At 31.7% G+C, this 25,964-nt stretch overlaps 1 protein-coding gene across 7 annotated transcripts in view; it reads left to right on the top strand.

Moving 5' to 3' along the window:
- The first annotated feature begins 1,486 nt into the window (after nt 1-1,486).
- Nucleotides 1,487-25,964, top strand: part of LOC142322375 (glycine dehydrogenase (decarboxylating), mitochondrial-like) — a 61,027-nt gene continuing 36,549 nt past the window's right edge. For 4 of the 7 annotated variants that reach the window (XM_075361382.1, XM_075361386.1, XM_075361389.1 and 1 more), the window contains exons 1-5: nt 12,443-12,809; nt 16,908-16,986; nt 19,200-19,335; nt 22,470-22,634; nt 25,072-25,297. In XM_075361382.1, coding sequence (XP_075217497.1) covers nt 12,555-12,809; nt 16,908-16,986; nt 19,200-19,335; nt 22,470-22,634; nt 25,072-25,297 — 861 coding nt within the window. In that variant the 5' untranslated portion in view covers nt 12,443-12,554. Of the gene's footprint in view, nt 1,640-12,442; nt 12,810-16,907; nt 16,987-19,199; nt 19,336-22,469; nt 22,635-25,071; nt 25,298-25,964 lie in introns of those variants that run through there. The other 3 variants (XM_075361384.1, XM_075361387.1, XM_075361388.1) reach the window with 3 other exon arrangements.

Here is a 25,964-nt window from a genome sequence, read left to right on the forward strand (position 1 = left end):
CTTGAAAGAACAAAAGGATGGGTCGGCTGCTTTTACTACATGTCAAGTCCTTGGTCCGGAGGTATAAATACTGCCGAGGACCAACGAACTTCAGTTCAGTACAGTGTGTGATAAATGAGAGGACAGTATGCAAGAGCATTCGGAGTGAGTTTGAGGTAATAAACGAGCAAAGTGTGCGTCACGAGTATTCCGTTTTGGAATAGTGTTATTTGCTGTTAAGTACGAGAAACTGTTCGATGAGTTCGTTGTGAACAGGGGAAAAAGTGACATTTTTCGTGTAGAGTGTAAGCTAGTTTGTTTTTGTAAAAGTTTATTCTTTATATAAGAATACTCGTATTCTTATAATAAAGTAGAATGTTGATTTTGTGATCGTTTTCTTGCTGTTATAATTTTTTGTTAATTTTGTTTAGTATTAGTTACTATAAGGTTTAAGGTAAAATCGGAGCTGTATTTTGCTATAACTTATTCTATATAGGGTAAACGAGTATAAAGTAAATAAATCGTATTTGAAAGAATTTTTACGTTTGCTATCTCAATCTTTATATATATATTTCTTGTGTGCGTGTATATGTCTCCGAACTCCTACTAAACGGCTGGACCGATTTTGATGAAACTTTTTGTGTGTGTTCAGGGGGATTCGAAAATGATATAGATTCACAATTTGGTCCACTGGAAAATGTTTTTTTAATTAATTTTTTATTTATAAGTAGTTGTTGATTTTGGAATGTTTTACATTGAATCCAGCAGCCTGCGCTACCATCGCAGCATCGAATATTCAATAATATTCTGTTTTAATTTTTGTTTGTCCCGACAGTTGGTGCTGCGATCAAATTGAGAAAAACATTTCGTAATTTTGTGTTATTATTGTGTTACAAAAAATCGCGAGAAAACAGTTTTTTTAATAAATAAGAGGCTAATAAATCAGATGGAAATGTAAACAAAGTCAAACCAATCAGATCAATGCAAGATGGCCGTTGCCAATGTAAACAAAATCACAACTGATTAAGTAACAAGTAGGCAGTACTGCGATCGCGTTTATAATTGTGCGCGTATTGAGAAATATTATATTATATTATTATTTATTGAAATAACGTTTTAAAGTGTAATTAAAAAATATACATTGAGAAAATTTGTAAGGTACAGTATTGAAGTGGAAATGTTTTTTTAATTTATGTGTTGTTGATCTTGGGATGGTTAAGGTTAACAATTGGGTCCGGTAGGCAGAGCTGCGATCGCGTTTTAGAAGTTTTTTTTTTAATTTTTGGTTTATCAGTCAAACCCGGTAGTTGGTGCTGCGATCGGATTCTAGGATTTTTTTTTTATTTTGTTGCTTTTTGGCATATCAGTTACTTACGTCGTAGCTTAGTGTTGTTCTTATATTAAAATTCGTATTTAGAGAATAGTTTGAATTAAATCCTATAGGTAGTGCTATTCTGACAATTGATTTACGTTCTTGACTAATTGACTTTTATAAAGTGAAAGGTTAAATTTTGTGAAGTTTCTAATGTTCAGTTTTTAAAGGTTTAATGAAACTTCCAATTGTGTTCATTTAATCTGTATGCATAGTCAAATGTAGCAAGAGCTACATTTACATATTAAAAAATATACATTGTGCAAATTTGTAAGGTGCAGTATTGAAGTGAGTATTTTACATGTTTTTTCATTAATTTTTAATAATGTATACACGTGCATTCAATAACAATCAACTTAACCTACAAATATAAATTGTCAGTTCTCATTTGATTCTATGCAACTTATGAAGTATTGAACGCCTTTTTGAAAATAAAAATTTAAGTTTGTAAAATAAATTATAACATTTATAAAATTAAAATATATTAAAGTTATAAAAAGTTTTCTAAAATTATTTTTAATTTACAATTATCTAAAATTTGGTAAAATAGATGTTAAAATAAAGAATGAGAAAAATGATAAAAATTTCGACTAAAATTTTAACTACGTTGCTTTTTTACAATGCTTTAATTAATTGATTAATTAAGCTGTTACATAGTTATGAAACGTTAAAATTATTAAATAAAAAAAAAATATTTAGGAGGTACTTTTTTAGAATGATATTAAGTGAAAATTAGTAATGATGAAAATGTATTAATTACACTAATTATTAATTTTACGACGTTTCGATTTTTTAATTCAATTTTCATCGGACATCTCAATATTTAGTGAAAATAAATATTAACCATACTACACATAATTAATCAATAAACCCATTACAATAATACAACAATCACAAACTGATAATATCATACTAATAGTCATTTTAATGAAATTTAGAACACATTCCTGCTAATTTTAACTTAATTAAGTTACTTATATTTATGTGTGTGCATTTATTACAGAATAATGCCGCGTCAGGACAACGTCTGTCGGGTCCGCTAGTATCCTTATAAAATCGCGAACACGCGATAATGTACAGAAGAATGGTTAGATAACTGTACTCCGCCAGTCAGAGAAAAAAACTGTCTCATAAAGTGGCCGACTCTCTCTTCTGACATACCTAAATAAATATTTTGAAAACTAGACGTTACGGATTTTTTATTTATTTCAATTGCTATCTGCAATGTTATGTAATTGCTATCTTACCAATAAACATTGGTAAGACAGAAGTTGAAAAACGCGTCAGGCTTTACAAGAGCGATCGTTGTAAATTAAAAAATTAATTTTAATTGTGAATCTACTACCTTTGGCTTCTTAGTTCCAAATAAAACTCTGAGAAATTGAAGAGACGAGCAAAGTTATTGACTTTAAAAACTTTAAATTTTAATGAGGTTTTCTTCTTTTTTTAATATTTAACCCTGCCTCCCGGAACCAGACCCCCAATTAAGCATGAAAACGATTCCGGGAGGTGCTTTCGCCTCTAGCAGCCAGAAGAGGGAAACACCAGGTTCGGCTATGTCGTTTCCCGCCTCCTTCATCCAGCAACCCGGACTCGGTCCTTTGTGCTTCGCCTCTAACGGGGACACCCACGAAGGGACGGCCTCGCTGGGACTCGGTCTTTTAGCTCAGGGGCTCGAGAGTTCCCGTACTTCATCACCACCGACCACCCGTGCAAGCACGAGCAAACGGCAGCTCCATACGGAGCTGTCCCTCACCTTCTCGCTTTCCGATATTTCATTTGAAGTATTCCCGACACAAAACCCGCCACAGTGTCGAAGTCCACCAGACTGCGTAACATCGTTCCGACAATGGTTTCTACCCTATCTCGAGATGCCTAGTTACGACAGCACAGTCGCGGCGTTCCTTGTCCTACCGCGGGCACTGGAATATCACGTGCTTTGGCGAGTCTAAGTCCCGATAGTAGAGGCAGATAGTAATGAGGTTTTTATAATTATAAAAGATCACGATAAGATAATTTAAATAAATTATCCCGAACTAAAACAAAATTTATTATAAAATTTATTACTATGCATTACTGATTCATTATATAAAGTAACTAAAACGAAATTGGTTAGAATAAATATGTTTTTTAATCGATTATAAAATAATAATGCGTTTATATTTTTAATTGTTATAAGTATATCCATTTCATATTAAAGGACGAAATACAGAAAATCAAAAAAATATATTTTTTTAAATATAACGAAGGATAATTATTACGATTTCAATTTTTTCACATCGGTAATTTTTTAACGACTTCTTTATTAAAAGTTTTACGTGACAGATGCTACATTTGAGATACTCGAACTTCTGCTATAAAATATTTACAAGTCTTTATGTTTTGGTTTGTTAACAACTAGTCGGTTTTGAAATTATACCAGAATTTTCCCTTGGTACAGAACTTTAACTAAATTCCAGATCAAAGAATCTAAGTCATATTGTCTGTTGTCTAAGTCTTAGACAGCCTTAGAAGAGATTTGTTCTTTTACCAGTTTTCGCCTCTATTCAGTTAATTTTTTTTTTTTTTTGCTAGTAACGTTCCAGTGTCCTTTGATTTGAATTAATTTGGAGAGGAAAGAAGATCGAAATTTGTAGAAGACAATGTCACTTCTTTCTTTCTTTATTTTTCATTCTACACATCGATTTAAACCACCGCCCATTATGCACCAATTTCTGGCCCTACTGTTTATTTTTTCCATTAACTAACGAAATACGTCTCTGCTAGCGAACGAGGAGTAGGGAGACTCCATTGCAGATACCTAACGCCCAATTGTCATTACTCTTGCGTTACAATACTCATTGTACACCCATGTGATTTAAATTTGTTTTATAAATATCGCTCGCTGGAATAAATTAACCTATAAAAAATCTCAACAAAGAGTTTATGAAGCGTAATTTCGCTTATAAAAAACAGGTAATTTGCAGGCATAGTATTTCACAATACTATGTATTCACAAATTCACACCTGTTTGCGATATCTTTAAAAACAGTTATGATGTAATTTTTTTTAAACACCGCCTAAATAAGATACAGCTTTAATTATTATCCTTTAATTATTAATAAAATCCAACTATTCTATCTTTAGTTTTAAACAAAGTGTAATTATCAGCAAGAATGTTTTTTACTGGAAGAGGTTAATACTAGATTTCTTTAATCTAGAGTACTATGATTCCGTATATGAAAGAATAAAGGCAGCAGCAGACAGCAGCTAACAAACGTGTAGATACGCGCACTTTTAAAAACATCGAATTCTGTTCGAGTCATTTTCAAAAAAAACTGTAACACAGTAACATAGATTATAGTTTGCAAGATTGCTAACAACATAAAAGTGTAGCTATATATGTCTTCAATTAATTTGAGAAAAAAATGTTTATCTGAACATTAATGTAATTCGTATTTATAATTTACGAAAAATGTATTTCGTCCTTATAATTCGCTACAGGTTGTTCGATTGGCGACTTAGTATTTCCACGTTACAAGTTATGTAATGATTGAAAACTTTTGCAGCACTTCTCAGATACATAACTGATGTGTTTTTTTTTGTTTTTTTTTTTGAGTTTGAAAGTGTACAATTAAAGGATAAATGACATTCTTGAACACAAAAACATGTACGTTTTGCTAAATGTAAAATTCATTTAGCCACATATTAATAGTATTAAACTTATATTAGAGGATGCCTCCTCTATGAATCATGAGACCTTGCCGTTGGTGAGGGGGCTTGAGTGCTCAGGGATACAGAGTAGCTGGACCGAAGGTGCAACCATATCGGAGAGGTATCTGTTGAGAGCCAGACTAAGGAATGATTCCTGAAAGAGGGCAGCAGCTCTTTCAGTAGTTGTTAGGGGCGTGAGTCAGGACGACTTAAACGGCCGTATCAACATCACTCAGTCCTCTGAGTACTGCGCAGCTGAAAGCAATGGAAAACTACAGCTGCTTTTTTTTTTCCAAGAAAATGTGGCTCTGCATTTTCACATAACAATAATGGAGGCGCCTTCCTTGGTAAAATATTCCGGAGGTAAAATAGTCCCCCGTTCGGATCTCCGGGTGGGGACTACTAAGGAAGGGGTCACCAGAAAATTAAAAAATAACATTCTACGAGTCGGAGCGTGGAATGTTAGAAGCTTAAAAAAGGTTGGTAGGCTAGAAAATTTAAAAAGGGAAATGGATAGGGTGAATGTGGATATAGTAGGAATTAGTGAGGTTCGGTGGGAAGAGGAAGGCGACTTTTGGTCAGGTGATTTTAGAGTAATTAACTCAGCGTCAAATAATGGGCAGGCAGGAGTAGGCTTCGTGATGAACAAGAAGATAGGGAGGAGAGTGGAGTATTTCAAAACGCATAGCGATAGAATCATTGTAATAAGGATAAAATCAAAACCTAAACCGACAACGATTGTTAACGTTTATATGCCTACAAGCGCCCATGATGATGATGAGGTAGAATGTGTATACGAAGAGATTGATGAAGCAATTAAACACGTAAAAGGAGATGAAAATTTAATAATAGTTGGAGATTGGAATGCAAGCATTGGAAAAGGCAAGGAAGGAAATATAGTGGGTGAATACGGGCTGGGCAAAAGGAATGAAAGAGGGGACCGACTTATAGAGTTTTGCACGAAGTATAATTTAGTAATTGCCAACACCCAATTTAAAAATCATAATAGAAGAATATACACTTGGAAAAAGCCAGGCGATACTGCAAGGTATCAGATAGATTATATCATGGTTAAGCAAAGATTTAGAAATCAACTCGTTGACTGCAAAACTTACCCTGGAGCAGACATTGATAGCGACCATAATTTGGTGATAATGAAATGTAGATTGGGGTTTAAAAACCTGAAGAAAAGGTGTCAGATGAATCGGTGGAATTTAGAGAAGCTTGAGGAAGAGGAGGTAAAGAAGATTTTTGAGGAGGACATCGCAAGAGGTCTGAGTAAAAAAGATAAGGTAGAAAATGTAGAAGAAGAATGGGAGAATGTTAAAAAGGAAATTCTTAAATCAGCAGAAGCAAACTTAGGCGGAATAAAGAGAACCGGTAGAAAACCTTGGGTTTCAGACGATATATTGCAGCTGATGGATGAACGTAGAAAATATAAGAATGCTAGTGATGAAGAAAGTAAAAGGAACTATCGGCAATTAAGAAATGCTATAAACAGGAAGTGCAAACTGGCGAAAGAAGAGTGGATTAAAGAAAAGTGTTCAGAAGTGGAAAGAGAAATGAACATTGGTAAAATAGACGGAGCATACAGGAAAGTTAAGGAAAATTTTGGGGTACATAAATTAAAATGTAATAGTGTGTTAAACAAAGATGGTACACCAATATATAATACGAAAGGTAAAGTCGATAGATGGGTGGAATATATTGAAGAGTTATACGGAGGAAATGAATTAGAAAATGGTGTTATAGAGGAAGAAGAGGAAGTTGAGGAGGATGAAATGGGAGAAACAATACTGAGATCTGAATTTAAGAGAGCATTAAAAGATTTAAATGGCAGAAAGGCTCCTGGAATAGACGGAATACCTGTAGAATTACTGCGCAGTGCAGGTGAGGAAGCGATTGATAGATTATACAAACTGGTGTGTAATATTTATGAAAATGGGGAATTTCCATCAGACTTCAAAAAAAGTGTTATAGTTATGATACCAAAGAAAGCAGGGGCAGATAAATGTGAAGAATACAGAACAATTAGTTTAATTAGTCATGCATCAAAAATCTTAACTAGAATTTTATACAGAAGAATTGAGAGGAGAGTGGAAGAAGTGTTAGGAGAAGACCAATTTGGTTTCAGGAAAAGTATAGGGACAAGGGAAGCAATTTTAGGCCTCAGATTAATAGTAGAAGGAAGATTAAAGAAAAACAAACCAACATACTTGGTGTTTATAGACCTAGAAAAGGCTTTCGATAACGTAGACTGGAATAAAATGTTCAGCATTTTAAAAAAATTAGGGTTCAAATACAGAGATAGAAGAACAATTGCTAACATGTACAGGAACCAAACAGCAACAATAACAATTGAAGAACATAAGAAAGAAGCCCTAATAAGAAAGGGAGTCCGACAAGGATGTTCCCTATCACCGTTACTTTTTAATCTTTACATGGAACTAGCAGTTAATGATGTTAAAGAACAATTTAGATTCGGAGTAACAGTACAAGGTGAAAAGATAAAGATGCTACGATTTGCTGATGATATAGTAATTCTAGCCGAGAGTAAAAAGGATTTAGAAGAAACAATGAACGGCATAGATGAAGTCCTACGCAAAAACTATTGCATGAAAATAAACAAGAACAAAACAAAAGTAATGAAATGTAGTAGAAATAACAAAGATGGACCACTGAATGTGAAAATAGGAGGAGAAAAGATTATGGAGGTAGAAGAATTTTGTTATTTGGGAAGTAAAATTACTAAAGATGGACGAAGCAGGAGCGATATAAAATGCCGAATAGCACAAGCTAAACGAGCCTTCAGTAAGAAATATAATTTGTTTACATCAAAAATGAATTTAAATGTCAGGAAAAGATTTTTGAAAGTGTATGTTTGGAGTGTCGCTTTATATGGAAGTGAAACTTGGACAATCGGAGTATCTGAGAAGAAAAGATTAGAAGCTTTTGAAATGTGGTGCTATAGGAGAATGTTAAAAATCAGATGGGTGGATAAAGTGACAAATGAAGAGGTATTGCGGCAAATAGATGAAGAAAGTAGCATTTGGAAAAATATAGTTAAAAGAAGAAACAGATTTATTGGCCACATACTAAGGCATCCTGGAATAGTCGCTTTAATATTGGAAGGACAGGTAGAAGGGAAAAATTGTGTAGGCAGGCCACGTTTGGAGTATGTAAAACAAATTGTTGGGGATGTAGGATGTAGAGGGTATACTGAAATGAAACGACTAGCACTAGATAGGGAATCTTGGAGAGCTGCATCAAACCAGTCAAATGACTGAAGACAAAAAAAAAAAAAAAAAAAAATTAGAGGATGCAAACCTCTGATATAAATGTAATATAATGTAAAGTAATCTCTAATATAAACCTATAATATAAGTAAGCATCTTCATGAAAAAGCTGTAATGAGTATTCTTTGATCTTATCCAGGCTAAAAGATTTCAGTCGAGTAAATCACTTTTAATTTTGTTTTTCCTTGTTATCAGATGATCGTTGAATATTATTTCGTAGAACTTAAACTTTTATTATTTTGTAACAGGCTGTTCGAGTTAAAATTATTGAATTATACCTCTACTTACTATAATTTTTTGGAAACATAATTTGAAATAAAAGAAAAAATATTGAAAGCGGAGATTTTTCTTTGAAAAATATTTTTTTTAGGCAGTGTGTTACATTAAGGAAAATTATAATGTAATGTATGAAGATAAAAAAACAGAACTGTTTAGACCGATATGATGCCCTGTCTTGTTAAGATACAAAATGATCCTGCGAGAAAAACCCTATACTGCAATATCCAATTTTCGTAACATGTAGAAAATAACTGCGTACAACATAATGCAAAAAAGTGGGTCAATATTGGCCGCTCAGGGAGGCTCGTAAAACACAAGAGTTTAGTGGCACAGCTGTGCGCAAAGCCAAGCCGTCGACTCTACGAAATTGCAATCCTCCAACAGATATTCTGACACCTTACCCTTTTTGATAGCGACCGACAGCCGCGGTAAACCATACTGTTATATATTTTTATACGTCTTACCTCTCATACTCAATCTTTCTCTCTAACCTATTATCTCCTTTTCGTTTACGGTTGCTGTCCCTTAAATACATTTCAATAAAATTGTCTATCAGATCCATAGTACTCGTCTACAATAATATAATATCTTGCTGAATAAATTTAATTGCAATTGTAATGTATTAGATTTTATAATTACTGAAAAAAAAAGAATAATAATATTATTAGAATATTAACGAGTTATTGCGAAGTTAACCTTTTTTTAATTAAACAGAGATTATTATTCTGATACAGAATACGCATACTTCTGATTTATGAATTAATGAAAATAAATTATAATAAAAAGAAGTTAAACTTTTAGGGAAAAATTTTTAAACTTATAAAACTGAATATATAAAAATTTTTACGCCTAAATTTAAAAAATAGATTATTAAAAAAAAAGATGGCTTGCCATCTATTATTACAGGTAGGTGAGCGGATAGTCCTGTTCTCAGGGTTTTTATTTTACTGCGTTGAAGGAGAATAAATCTCTAAAAGACACCACCCGCCCGCACAGATGGGAGTGACAGCCACTCGCCGACTAAAACCCCTTTTCCTATAGGACACGCGAAGACCGGGCCCGCCATAGGCTGTGTTGTAGTCTCCGGTGTAATCACAGAATTACCTGTCAGAAAGAGGGCGGCAAGGAACTCAGCGGTGTCCCACGACAGAACACGTACATTCGCGTTCGGGTCAAACTCGGCTTGGTCTAATCTAATCTAACCTAATCTGGTCTAATCTAATCCAACTGACGCAAATGGACACACCCATCCACCCACGCAGGCTGGCTCCCGTCCAGTTACCCAGCCACCTTCACCCAAACGATGCTCTTCACCATCTCGGAGACCGCATTCCACTTCTCGGCGCTAGCGAGCAGGACATCGGTTATGTGTCCGCATTTAGCGGGACTTTTAGCGCTGCATATAAGGCCCTTCCCACCTATCGCACACAAAAATAATACGCTTGACATCCTCAAGGGCGCCACAATACGGGAACAATTCTTCTACACTGTGCTCCCTTGTGTACAGATGCGACCTAATCGGCTATGACCCGATAGGAACTGGAATACTCTAGCTTTCCAAACCCCCTGTTAATCCACGGCGTGACACGTTTAGTGTGCCTGTATGTCTGTCTCTCCTTGTCGGATTCATCCCATCTGGAGTACCACTTTTCTAGAAGAACACCGTTAGACGACGCCTTAACCCCCCCCCCCCCCCGCCAAGTAATAGTCGTCCCTGAACCGTTGACAGCAAGTCTATTGGCGGTGTACTGGCGATAACGAACGCCGCCTCAGACATAGCCCGTAGCTCGTAGTCTGCACGAGCTACGTAGACGTAGCTCGTGCAGACATGCAGAGAATCCTTCTTTGGACCCGCTCAAGAGTCTATCTATTACGTGTGTTTAGGGATCTTAACTAGTCAATTAGTCTGTTCAGCGACTCGAAAATCGCTGGCCATAACAGACTGTTGAAGGCGTTCTTAAAGTCAAAGAAGATGAAAACCGGAATATTCCTTCTATGTCTCGATCTAACAACCGTACTGTCAACCGTATTCATTAATCTAATCTTCTCAAACGGCTTCGTGAAGTTATCGATCGAAGAAAGCGATCGATAGACAGAAGGGTCATCGGCAGAGCGTCCTTCCTTCCTGATCAGCACCAACTGCTACATCTTCCAGTTCTCCGGCAAGTGCTCGTTGACCAGGATGTAGTTGAACGTACCTAAGACGTTAAATGGAGCCGCGTCAACAACAATCCTGACCACCTCAACAGGAATACTGTAAGGCCCAGGACTTTTCCCGGTCTTCATCTTCCGGGTAGCGGAAAGCAGTTCCTCCAAGGGGAACCGAGGGATATAGTCAGCGATAATCTCCTTTCTTCTGGTGTCACTACCTTCTGGGAATTGCGCAGCTACACAACCTTGCAGCTGATCATCAGTAAGGACCGCCAGCCCTCAGTTGAATTGTATGAGTTTTGCTTAAGAATGTGATATTACAACATTGTGGTGCTGATGTAAACTTAATCTCTTTTAAATGGACTGGTTTTGATAATTACTTTTTATGAGTAGAGGCAACTACCTCTACAATGTATGAGAGGAACTGTGTCCTTTGTAATTTTTTCCAGATTAAGTGTAGGATTTTTAAATGAAAAATTACATTGTCTACATAGATTATTTGAAGATATTTTCCATTTTTTCATCATCTTCATTGCTTAAAATTAGATTATTAGAGATTAATGAGGAGCATTCAGATATCAAATATTTTCAAACAGAAATTTAGGAAAACTAATTAGTAAATTTCAGTATAAAAATAATGCATACCTGCTTAGTCCAAGGTGTCTTTAGCTCGCTCTAAATTGTTTTTCTACATTTATTCACATTTCTTTTTATCAAAGATCCAGATTACTTTCTTTTAGAAGTGTTGTTTTCACACGGGGAACATTTATAGGCTTATTTAATTAAAATAAAATAACTAAAAATTTCAAATCTGATAAACATAAAAAAATATCATCATAAAAAATGCACTAAATATATATATCTGTTAAATTTTTCATTAAATTTAAAATTTTGCAAGTCAGCTTTAAACAAGGAGTTAGTAGTAAGTTTTTATGATTATTTATTTTTAATTTAGTGTGAGCTTATCAAAAGAAGAAATAAAAAAAAAAATTGAAATAGGAATAGTTTTATTGTTTTTGTGCACAGTACAACTTGTGCATAAAAGTTTTATTTTATCATTTATTTCGAATTATAGCCCTTATTTTTTATTGCTATTTTACCTTTTAGTAATCTCACCACAACTGAGCCAGTTTTTTTAAAGCTTTCCTTTTTGAATATGTAATATATTATTATACTTTTGAACATAAACATATAATGGTTGTAAACTGCTAAAAATCCAGTACAAAAAAAATATATATATATATTTTTTCTTTTTGTATAAAATGATGCATTATTTACATATATGTGAATTAAAATATTGGTTCACTGATCTCCATGGAGAAGTTGTAGCATCTCAGTCTTTCATTCAGAAGGTCCTAGGTTTGAATCCCCTGGTCAGGCGTGGTATTTTTCATACACTAAAAAATGTCTATTCCATACTCTCACGTACAAAGTTTGAGGTTTAGTGGTGAATTATTTTTTTTTACAATATTTTTAACCACGTAAATTAGATGAAAAAAAGATTAAACAGCAGTTATAGTATTTTAAATTGACTAATATCAGTAGTTTTTTTTTTAATATTAACCTTTTGAACTATCAGTATGATAATAATATATAATTATAAATGTATAAAATAACAGTAGTTATGTTACAAATATTTGAGTACTAGTTCTAATTTAATTATTGTAATTCAGGTTTGCTTTATTACTAGTTATTATTTGATTATATTTTACTTAATATTCGTTTTAATTTTCTGAATTAAATATTATCTAATTTAATAAAGTGGGTGATTTTTATTTAAAAAAATGCTAAACAATATGACAAACAAAATAAATTTTAAACAATTACGATTACATTCTGTTTTATATAATAAAAATGTAATTAATAGGAGTGTATTATTTAAAAGTCTTGGCATTAATAGAACATTTTCTAATTGTATGAAATTTTATAGTAGATCGAAACTTGATGAATTGATACCAAAATCTGAAGGATTTCCATCTAGACATATTGGACCAAGAGAACAAGATCAGACTTCTATGCTTGATTCATTAGGTTTTAGAGTAAGTTGATTATTTTCTTGTATTGTTATATTGTATATATATATTGTATTGTATTGTATATATTGTATTGTATATATTGTTATATTGTATATTTCATAAAAATTTAATCTTCTTATATGTAACTCATAATTTAAATTTTCTTATATGCAACTCATAATTTAAATCGTATTTTATCTAACAGAAGAAAACAGTTTTCAAATTTCTCCTCATACGTAACATTCACTGTAGTTTCTAATTTTTCTTTTTATAATTTCTCTATTGTTAGTATTAATTGTCATAATATAGTATACAATAAATATATTTAAGAATTTCTTTCTAATAACAGTATTTGTATTTTGATGCTGGAAAATTTCTTCTTTTGTGTTTAAGCTCTCCTAATATATTCCAGGCTGCTTTTGATATTTTATTTGTTATCCAACCTTACATCTGAAAAAAAGATTGTGTTCCCCTATCTTAATATTTGATTTCTCATTGTTTTAGTTACTTTTAATGATAGTTTAATAAAACTTATTTTTCATTTGACTTTCTCTAATGATTTCGAGTCATTCATTTCTTTTAACTCATTCTAAACTTCAGATAAAGTGACTTAGTACAGTGAATTTTTAGTCTCTGTCTATTGATAAGAGTTAAGGGTCTTATTACGTATAAAAACAATTTGTTTGGTTTGTTGGAAAGATTAATATTTTGTTAGAAATTAATAAAAGTTATTTTTAAAATACTGAAAATATTTCTTCCAAAGGTCCTTTCAGAGCAAAATAGTAGCATCATCTTCACTGGAGATACTGCTGATGTTTATAATGTTGCTCATTTAAAAACTCAGGATACTTCTTAAGTTCATAGTTAAGTCTAAAGAAGTATGAGTACCAGTGCACATTCATATTTATCAGATGACTTCGCAGCTTTTATAAGATCTGGTTGATTTTTCCCATAATTATAACATTCAACACAGGTTTTGTTGAAGTAATACAGACAAATTAGTAATTTTTAAACTGTTTCACTGAAAGGCCGTTGGCTCATTAGTCCACTGAGATGACATCACTGAAAAAATTCTCTCCACGTTTGCATGTGAGCTGGTATTAAAAATAAGTATTGGAACATTTTCAACAAGTGAGAATACTACTTTTCACTTGAGTTTAAATTCTCCCATTTAGGCTCTCCTTCGTCGTGCTGTTTGTCCATTAAAACTGTAACCGTGCTCTTTAGGCAAAGAAACTGATCATAAACCTCACTTTTTGGGAAAGAAATGTTTTTGAGGTAAAATATGTCTGATTTTTTTCTATTTGATCCCAATTAGGGATTGGCTTTAGCATTATCCAGTTAAAGGTGGATAAGTGCCGAAGGGACTCACTCCACTTATCCAATTAACCATAAGCTGTCTGGAAAAATTCCTTACATTCCCCATTAAACATCTTATCACTTTCTTTCTCTTTAACAATTATTTGCTTAATTTTAAACGCAATAAAGAGAGATTCTTTTTGTTTTTTAAGAGCCTTCAAAGTTTTGTCGAGAATTGATTTAACCTCAATAATTGAATATTTGAAGATTCAATTGTTTTTAATTTTTTTTTATGAAATAAAGACAGCTGCTTGTAGAGAAATCATATATAAGCCTCACTTAGTGTGGTTGAGAAAAAGTCCATGCGTATTTTAGGGGATTTTTCCTGATTGAGGAACTACACCTTCAAAGCTTCCTGTAAACTTAAAATTCATTCAACTGCAGGCGTAAGAGATACCCATCTTGTTCTTGAGTGGTAAAGCAACTGTTTGTAAGTTATATCAACAAACTCACAGAAACTTCAGTTCTGCTTGTGTAGAGAAGTAGTTGAACAGTTTGACAGCTACTGTGTCAAAATCCATTGCAAGGACATCAGCTGCACAAGAAACTGTATTGTGCAATGTGTGTGCAGGGCACCCAATCCCCTCTTATGTCTTTCCGCAAATTACCTTGCAGTTTGTGGAAAATGTTGTTTACCCCTTTGTGGTTCGCACCTCCAAAATTAGCCTTTGTGTTATCACCACAAAATGATGAATATTTATCTAAAGGGAGGTTTACTTCAGCTAGGCTTGCTTGTTAAGCAGTAGATGGTTATGGTATCTGAACTGTTATCTTTCAGTGATGAAACCTTTATTATTTTACTGGTAATATAATCATCTTCTTTAAAATATTGAACAACAACAGGAAATATTTTTCTGCTTTATGGTCACTAGCATCAGTTGAAACTTCATAATATGGAATTTCTTCTAATTCTGAAACCCAAGTACTAACTGAATGTGAAGAAAGCATGTAACTGATAAATGAGTAGCTTTAGTGCGTGCTGTTTATTGTTTTACTGCAACCTTAGAGTCGGGATAAATATTCAGATTTAACTTATTTGAATAATCAACTGATTTAAAAGAGCGATGCTATTTTACAACATGGTACCTGCTGTAAGATCAGCAGTAGCTATGATTATTTCTTCTTTCGAATCCTTTTTCACAAACAAATTCGCCAATCATCTTAGAAGAATTCACACCGTACATGCTATTTTTATGTTTGTTTTTAAATGGTTTAACAGATCAGCTCTAATGCCGTGACTTACTGAGATGAACTTGTTGCAGAAAGAACAATATGCTTCTTCTTCATTCTTCTCCTTTTTAATAAAAGTTCACCTTAGAATATTGTTCTCTGAAATGACATTTTCATTTTGGCATTGTACATGCAAACGCTACACTAACATGCAGCAACTTAAATATGTGCACAATGAAATAGCCTAAACTCCAAAATAACAGTAATAACACAGACTGTCTGTGAGCAGTGAAGTGACTAACCTTGATTTGGCTTTTGTTTTGGTTTGACATCTGCTGTCTGCAGGCAGGCGCGCAGGTCAGAAGTTGTCAACCCTCAACGCATAAAATTTCCCTAAATTAGAGTGAAATTTGTCTTCTGAAAAATAATGTTTACATTATTTACCAAACCGGGATAATTTAATATCCTGAAAATCCTTCTCGGGACACCAGGACGTTGAGGATAAAACAAGTGACAGTCTCAAAAAATCAGGACGTACAGCAACTCTATTCATGCAGGATGGAGCCAGACCACTCACAGCTAATGTTGGTTTAGACTTTTTGCATGAAACTTTTAACGCAAATGTCATTTCAAACCGATTTCGTAATCGTTTTGTGTGCGAATAGAACTGCCCCCGAACAGTCCTGATTTGAATCCGTGTGATTATTTTCTTTGGGGATTAAAGAAGGAAAAAAATTTTCCTAAACATCCTTGTACAGTGATGGAACTGTGGGTCCCGATCATCGAGGCGTGCAATGAGATAACTGAGTATATTTGTCGTCGAGTTACTAACAATGTAGGAGTTCATGTTGATGAATTTGCTAGATGTGATGGTGGTCATATTGAACATATGATAAGCAGAACATAATCTCCAGGTATATACTAAACACATTGTATTTTACTTTTCTGTATCGTGATTCAAATAAATATTTTTTAACAAAACCAAATGTTAGATAATTTCGTGCACCACTCTGTATACATACTCGTATATATTAAAAATAACGGCAAAATATTAAAAAAAAATAGATTAACAAAAATTATTAGGTAATGACTGCAAATAGAGTTTCTCAGTATTAAAGTCATATTCTTAATGTCTGTCTATTTTGTCTGTATAGTAATATATGGCTAAAATACGACTGTTTCATTAACTGATAAACATTTTATCCAAATTCATCCTTGCAAATAGATGAATTAAATTAACTTAAAATCACATATTTGGTCATTTCTTTTATCTTTTTATTTATGTTAGGGCTTTTATTGTATGTACTACTTTTCAATAGCATACTAATATAATGGTGTTCATTACTTTGCTAATGATGTTTTCTTGATCATGTTGTTGCATTCTCCTGGTGGTTTTCTGTAAATTCCTAACTGAAGTTTCTTTTCAATTTTTTTTTGATGTTCATATCCAAAATTATTTTCTATTTCCTTTGTGTGTACTAAATTTTTATGACAGATATTGAGTCTATATCAGTCTGAATTAATTTAGTTTGTAATTTAAACTTTATGAATAAATTGCACGAATATATTGATTTGTGGTTTATTATTTTTTAGTCATTGGATGAATTAAGCAGTAAGGCGGTTCCTGATAATATAAATCTGAGAAGACCATTACATTTGGATGAGCCTTTAGGTAATACATTTTTAATGGCTTTATGTATTTTTTAAGAATTTTATTTAAATCCTTTTGACAACACAAATGTTTTCAGCAAAAGTGCTGCTGTCATTGTTGCACTATGATTTCAATTAAAATTATTAGTGGTAATTTTTTTTTAAAACCACGTAAATAAGATGTCATCACACACACACACACACACACACACACACACACACACACACACACACACACACACACACACATACATGCATACATTCATACATTCAATCATACATATATATATATATATATATATAATAATGTTATTTTTAAACAAATAGCATTAATTTAGTTGACAAACAGATCTGGTTCAAAGATAATTTGGATGACAACTTATTTTCATATCATTTTCATGACATATATATATATAAAAGAGATATTCCAATTAACATTTTATTGTAAAATGTATCTGTTTCATTTTTAGTTAATCATAAAATGATATGAAAATTCTTTATTGGGCTTTATGTTTTAGAGACCTAACAAAATATAATAAGCATTAGTATTGCAATTAGTCAAAATTTTGGGGATCTAACTTCTTTAATTTCTGATTGTTTTGAGTTAAAAAAAAAGGGTAAAATTCTGTAGGTGTGTATTTGTTTGGGTGTTGGCATTTATCTACCATAATGTGTCTAACATACATTCATGAAATTTCATATGATAACCTGCATATACGTAATATCGATGATGTTAAATTTTAATGAAAATTGAACAAGGTGGTGGAATTAATTACAGCTAAGAAAGTTTTGTAACCGTACTTTCAATTAAAAAGAATTGTAAAACAAAATATAAAAGCACAAACAAACAAAAGCAAATAAAAATTTCACCAACACCGATCAGGACTTTTAACATAAATGTGCAGAGCTGATTTAGTGTAAAAGATTTCAAGCCATCAGTTACTGCTATTACTTTGCTTTGTGATCTTGCTACTACTATAGATATTATTAAAATATTTTAAAGTTATAAAATTGTGAAAATCTTGTAGTTTATTTGAATTTTATCTCATCATATTTTTATTTGTTTTTTGATGAATCAAATATTTTTTATACTTCTGTTGATGCAACACATAATGTCTCTGGAACTCAAAACTTGTTCCACAAGTGCAATGTGTGAATTGAGATATACAGAATGTTGAGGGGATATCTTGAGATATAGCAGGTTGCAGTTCATATCTGAATAATGTCTTAAATTTTGTGACATAAATGAAATGCCTCACTAAAATCCTACATCCTCCCAGGATAAGTAGGGTATCCTGAGAATGTCTTAAAATTCAAGTAAATATAGAAAATCCCTGAAAATTTTTAAATTTATCTTTTTAATTTATCAATAATAAAATTAATATTATTAAATTTAAGTTTACAGAATCCCTTTGATTCTTTGAACTCCCATTCTCACAGAATTTATGTAGCATAATTTAATTATAGGGAACAGAACTGGTTAACGGGCTATCAATGTTATTATATTGTTATATGCGACTATCCTTGAATATGTTGTCATCTAACAAACAGAATAACATAAATTTTACCCTTGATCGTGTAAATTTGAGGTGACCATTACTATTTTCTACCCAGCACATTAAATCGAAAATTCCTAATCCAAATTGAAAACAGTTTGTTGGTCTTTTCTTATAGTTAAGGACTCTTTGTAATACTTGAATAACTCCCAAATAAAAGTTCATAATGCTTAAACAGTTAGTTTAATTCTTTTCTTTGTAGAGAGGGGCAATTCCTGCAATACCCTGATTGCAGTATCAGGATATTGGAAAGTTTTGTAGATTACTTCTTGATTGACACTTAGTACTGATGAACTAATTCTTGTTTTAAATGTGTGATTTATTTTATCTATTTGTATATCTTATGTATTGTGGCATTTGCAATGTGAAATATATATTACGCGATGAATTGAAATAATTGTTTATAAAGTATTGTAAAAGAATAATTAATAAAGTGCAACTTTCAAATATATAAAATACTTGTTAGAAAACAACTGACCTTGAAATGGTTCTGATGCATATAGGTGGTTTATATCTTAAAAATTAATTATATTTAATCTGCAAATGAATTAATTCATTTGCAGATTAATTCGATTTAGGGAGGTGCACAAAGAACATTTATTGGGGATGGATATAAAGTGCTTTGTACTTAACTTTATGGAATTAATTTAAAAATTATTATTCATATTTAAATTTACAGGTGAATATGAACTTATAAAAAAAATTAGAAAAATTGCAGAACTTAACCAAGTATGGCGGTCATATATTGGTATGGGATACCATAATTGTTGCGTCCCGCATACTATAATGAGAAATATTTTTGAAAATCCAGGCTGGTAAGTCAATTTATCTCTGTATTAAATGTTCATGGTTTTCTTATTTTTTTAATCAGTACTTGTTATTTTTCTTTTATTACAAACCTATATAATGCAGCATTATAGTAGAAATCTTTTTTCAAAGTATAGAACAAAAATAACTTCTTACAACAAATATGGCCGTAAAATAATTTCCTGAAACATATAAGTCAATGATCCCTAAGATAACACGAAGCATTGTGAATTACTATTAAAATACTTTAAGAAAATGCCACAAATTAAACTTTAAAGATAATAAAAAATAATTTTGACCTTACCTAACAAAAGAATAAACAAAAACATACTTTCAGAATACACCAAGAACAATAGATAATTAACATGCTCATCCACAACATCTTAAGTAATCAGCCTCATAAACTATCTGCTTAAGTATAATCTACTCATGTCCCCTAAAGAGCACATAAGGACTCTTCACTACAGAATGTCTAACACCCAGATTCTCATTCTGTGTAACAGCACACTCATCGATAGTCTTATACAAAATTAATAAAAATACTAAAAAAGGTAAGTGAAACAAAAAATACATCATATTAATATATATAAAACATAAAGAATCGGAGAAAATAGCTTATAAATTAAAAAAATCTGGATGCAGTGTGGCTTTTCAAACATTGATCAGACAAAATAAACAATTTTACACAGAAAAGAAACAACCTGGAATATTTCACTATTCTGTAGTATGTAAACTGAATTGTTCAAACCACACAATTTTCTACATCAGTCAAACAGGGTACAATTTCATTCTAAGATATAATGAATATTATAAAAGCTTTCCACATCAACGTAGAACCAATATTTGCCAGTAATCTTGTCGACACAATAAGCATGTCGACCGACATTAATAATAAACTTGATATTCTTAATTTTCAGAAAAGAATTGCTTATTAACATACTCAAACGTTATGAAATAGAAGAAAATTTCATTCATAACTGCATTGCTGGGACTTGAAGATTAAAATGTTTTATTTTAAATAATGAAAAAGACAAACAAATGTTTTAAGACTGAGAGGTGTTGCTATCATCAACCATATCACATATAAAAATGTAACAATTTTAAGAAGTGAAATAAACAAAGGTCAGGGATAGGGGCAATTACTTTTATACCGAGATTTTGAATACTAGATTTTGGATATCGGTACTCTTTGGGAGTTAGGTTTCATCTCAGAAATGGTTGATCTGAGATTGTACAAGACTACATTTCATTTACATTCATACATATCATCCTCATTCATCTTCTGAAGTAATACCTTGTGGTGATTCCGGAGACTAAACAGAAAAGAAAAAAGGGATAAGGGCGGGCAATAATGATCAGATGAGGAAGCGGTTATAATGTTACCAGTTGTAAATAATTACAACCATTGAACTCAGTAAGTCAGGTAAACAAAAAAAGAAGAGACTTAAGAAGCAAGAAATTCATCTCCTGAAACCAGAATTAATGGAAAAAGATGAAGAAGAAACATTGATAAAATCCAGTTTCTCTTCTTCATCTCAGTCTGTATACAAGAAAGGTGACTGCCTCAGCATTTCTTTGCAACTCACTTAAAGAGAGTGTGTTATCCCCTTCATAAACTAAGGCCCCGTCAGGTGCATCCCCCTGCTAGACCAAACGATACTGCCAAGGCCTTCCGAGAACAGAGGAAGAAAGGATGCAAAAATTTAGCAATTCTCCCAAGAATAACCGTAGTCAAAATTTTCAAACTTACACAATCTAATAAGATCAGAACGCAATACAAAATTCCATCCAGTTTAAAAACAAATAATTTTAATACCTGTTATTAAAATTAACTACATGCCAACTAATTAGAAAGAAACAGCAGCAAGGGATAGAAGTCCAGGGCCTGCAACAAATATGAGGGTAAAACATCTTCCGACATACTTGTGCTCCGTTCCATATTACCTTACAAAAACAGAAAACCAAGGGGTTAGTATTGCTGTTATATTAGTGATTCAGATGTAGTTGCTTTTACTGTAGTGGTTTCTTTTAACTATGAAAAAGTTTTATTGTTGAACAGGATAGTTGTAGGAGAAGTAAGAGTAGAGAGTTTTGAAATTCATGATCTGAAGTAGTTTAACCAAAATATATTTTACTAGATAGATCTAGGAAGAGGTTTCTCCAACATCTTCACCCTTGACTGGAAAAATGCTATTTTCAGCATAAATTTTTTGATATAGATGTTTAATCAATATTCCTACATTGTACTCATTTTTTTTTTTTTTTTGTAAAGATAAAGAAGAAAAAAATGTACGCGAATTCTGTATGTTTTTGAAATGTATGAAATTAAATTATTATATGAAAATCTTTTTATTTATCCTAGTGACTAATTTATTCAAGTCTTATTATTTACTCTGATAAGAGTTTTAAATTTGACTGACTTAAATCCTGTCAGTTTTATAATAGAATTATTTCAAAAAACAATGTAGTACACTTTATTTAAAAATTTAAGACTTGCTGCCTCTTAAAACAGGTAAAAAATAAAGATATTATGTTTATTAGCTAAATTTAAAAACCCTAGATTGATCAAACTTCTCACAAAACCAGTTTTCAGTTGAATCAACAATTATGAAATAGGAATTGCATTGTGTAGTTCAGTAACAAATTAACCACACATGCAATAACCATTAACACATTAACCACAATAACCACATTAACTGCGTGTTAGTAATGACTGATTAAATATTTAAAAAATTATTGGGACTACATCACATTATGCCACTTGATGTCAGTCATCTCAAAAAAAACCTACATTAGAGCTTGAAAATTTTGTTCATTTTATCATTAAAAAAGAAAATCATGAATTTAAAAAAAACTTTAAGAAAATAGAATGAAAGATGTTTTTCTGAATGCAGAAACAAACCTACTTTTTGATCCTTTATTCTTATGTTTTTTATTTCACGATAGTTATTAATATTATGATATTTTCAAGTTCACTGAAAGTGAAAGTTACTTTAGAGAATTTCAGATAATTGAAGAGTTACTGCAGGTTGCTGTTGAGCCAAAATGAAATTCTTTGTTATTTTATTTGAACTATCTGTAATAAGTGTAATATTTTATTTGAAATATCTGTAAGGTGTTTAATAGTCTTTTTTTTTTTTAGGACAACACAGTATACACCATATCAACCAGAAGTTGCACAAGGAAGATTAGAAGGTCTTTTGAATTATCAAACAATGGTTTGTGAGTTAACTGGTATGGAAGTAGCTAATGCTTCTTTGTTAGATGAAAGTACAGCTGCTGCAGAAGCTATGGGATTATCTCATAGGTAATAATTTTATTAAACATAAATTTTAAGAAGTAAAACAATATAACCATAATGTAAGCAATAATTTAATATACCTTTGTGCAAATCAATTGAAAGAAGTACAACATTTTTATATTTCACGGTTAGTCAACCTGTTTTCAATGGTTTTCCACCAAATATTAGCTGAGTAATATTTATAAAGTTATGAGTCTCAAAACTTTGTTCAGTAAATACTCAGTTCTTTCTTTCTTGTTTCTTTATCATATTGTTAAGTTTTTTCTATATTTTTTAATATTTATTATGCGAGTAGAAGATTTATAATATTGGATGTAATATTTATAAAAAGGGATGCTATAATTATTTTGTATAAATATGCTCTTCCTTTTTTTTTAAGAGGTGGAGGAACTCCATTTGCAGGTGCCTAGGCAGTGTCGGGCTCGCTAACAGGTTCTGCAAGGTGTTATTAGGTGTATATGTATACTTGCACACTACCATTAAACCTCCACTCCTGGCTACCCACCTCCTGGTATTGCTAATGAAGCATTTCATCAGGAGGGAAGTAATACGCCCTCACAGACAGTCATACACCAGTTATGCACAGAGAACAGGAACACAGTAGATCATACAAATCTCACCACATACACCGCACAACATCACATCCGATCAATCATTTCTCACACACACACATCAGACACTTCATGCTCACAAATCATACACACTACTTACCCGAGGCCGCCATTGAGTACACAGGTGAAACACACTTCCTTTACTCAATGAGATATATCTGCCAGATGTAAGTTGAGTTTAAATATAGTTGAAAAAATAATTGAAATGAATAATTAAACTGGTCTATCCAGTTTCCCAACAGTATCCCTTCATGAGATACTGCTTTTTTGATTAAAAAAAAAAAAAAAATTGACCTTTAAAAAGATCTTGTAGAAGCTGGAGTCAAAGTATATTTCTCAGTGATTCTGTCATGTTTTGGAAAGATCAAATTTTTTCAGGACAAAGAGATAAAGTACTTGTTAGCCTAGGAATTCACCAGATATGACTTGATTGAAAACCTGCGGTCCATTTGTAAAAGTAAACTCAGGAAAATGGGCTGCACAATAAAAGAGCATATGATTTTATTACTTATAGTTTCATAAACCAAACGATTTGTAACCAAAAGTGTAAATTTTTGGTTAAATCAATGTTTAATAGGATTAAAATGTTAATTAAACCTAAAGGAGATTGTACTAACTATAAAAATAACTTTAATACAAGTTATTTTATTTGCTTTGTCACTAAAAATAAATAAAGTCATTATATTACAAAATTAATTTTGTTTTAATTAATTTGCATGAGTGTAATTATAGATATTAAAAATATAAATTAATAAATTTTTTTTGTTTTGGATTAACAGAGATGTTTTGCTCACATATTGAGCTTTTTCATTGTTCTACTAATTGTAAACTTAGTTTTAAAATGGCTGCAGTCAGATGGGAGTACTCTAGATGAAAATAGAATATTGTAATTAGTGAAAAAACGTTCAAATTTTTTGATTCAATAATAGCCAATGAGAATTTGAGATTTGAAGAATGTGGTCACTAAAAATATCACTTGGCTCCGGACAGATATATTTGTGTATTTCAAATCATTCTTAAGTTTTAAATTATTAAATATTAAAGTCCAGTGAGGTCGTGTTTGTTTAAATATTTTTGTGGGTTAACAGATTTTTTAATTGTGGATTTTAAATACAAATGTATACATTTTTCCTGATGTAACAGTTTTGGTTACTGTTCTCATTGCAGTTTTTGTTTTTTCTTATGTTTGAATTATTTGAGCATAAAATTATGGTAATTTCAATGTGTAATGTAATTTAATGTGTTAAACTCACTTCTGAAGTAATTCTTGGTCACAGAATGGTAATTAAACAATGTAGAAAATAAATGAAAAGTGATAATTTTGTATGATGCAAGATGATTTGATGCATTACAACATATTTTGTAGTATACGTCTGATATATTTTAAAAATTTGTGTTCTATTTTTGTGGTTGTTTATCAAAGGAAGTTTAGTTTATTGTTTTTATTTAGTTTCTATATGAACTGTAGTCAAGAATGAACATTTTAGTTGAAGTATGCAGTATTAAAATAACTGTGATAACTTTAACAAAATGCAAATGCAAAAAATAAAAAGCGATGTCATTGGCACATGTGATACTCATCCCATTTGTCCAGTATATATCCCAAGGAATCAAGGAGGGTATTCTTAAAATGAAATTGCTTTTTATGAAGTAAGCAGAGATGTATATGAAATATTTTTTTATCTCACATCATTAGTTATGGAGGGTCAGTTAAATCGGTGGGTCATTTACAGAAGTTGATTAATGGGAGGCTTCTGTAGTAAAGTAGGAAGTTATGACTATTACTAGGATAATATGAATATTATGTTAAACTTGTTTAATTTTATTTTCAGACACAATAAACGACGTAAACTAGTTTTGTCAAAAACATTACATCCCCAAACAATAAGTGTAGTAAAAACAAGAGCTGATTCATTAGGTTTAACTGTTGAGGCCGGAAATATACATGAAGTTGATTTTTCAAATCGTGATATTGCTGGAGCATTATTTCAATATCCTGATACTGAAGGAAATATTGAAGATATAACAAAAGTTATAGAACACGCTCATTCTCATGGTGTAAGTATTTACATTCTTATTTCTAGAATTTAAGTTATTTTTTAAACAATTTAATATAAAACATTAATGACAGCTTCTCTCAAATTACATGAAAATTATTCTCCAGAAGATCTTTTTTGGAGCTAACCTTTTAGCTCCATTGTCAGTGGAGTTAACGGCAGAATCAGATCATTTTGTCATTATTATAGGCTGTCTATCTGCTTGGAAGTTCTGTTGGTTAGTATTGAAGGAACCCTGCTCTTCACCTCTCACTGGTTCAGTGCAACCTGTTTGCCCAACTCTACTAATTGCACTACTAACTCATTTGTACTGACAGAATATAGTAAACTCACATTACCTTTATACATTCATTAATTATTGATTTATTTGTTGTTTTACTAATTTTATATTTCTTATCACCACACCTATATAATATTTATGGCCTGACTGCTTACTTCATTTGTTTCATTGGTGAAGCCATGGTTATTTTTGTAAAATTACAAGAGCAAATCAATCTTTTGTTTGTTGTTTTATTAAGTTTTATGAAATTGTGTATCTAAATTATTGAAAATATTTCTTAAATGTAGCATTTTTAAATATAATAATTTTTATTATTTGTTAGTGGACCTCATAGGTCGATGCTTAAAATTATTTTATTAGTTATTTGTATAGATCGATTTTAGGGAGG

The sequence above is a fragment of the Lycorma delicatula genome, chromosome 3 (assembly GCF_047948215.1).
Source record: "Lycorma delicatula isolate Av1 chromosome 3, ASM4794821v1, whole genome shotgun sequence".
NCBI classification, from domain to species: Eukaryota; Metazoa; Arthropoda; class Insecta; order Hemiptera; family Fulgoridae; genus Lycorma; species Lycorma delicatula.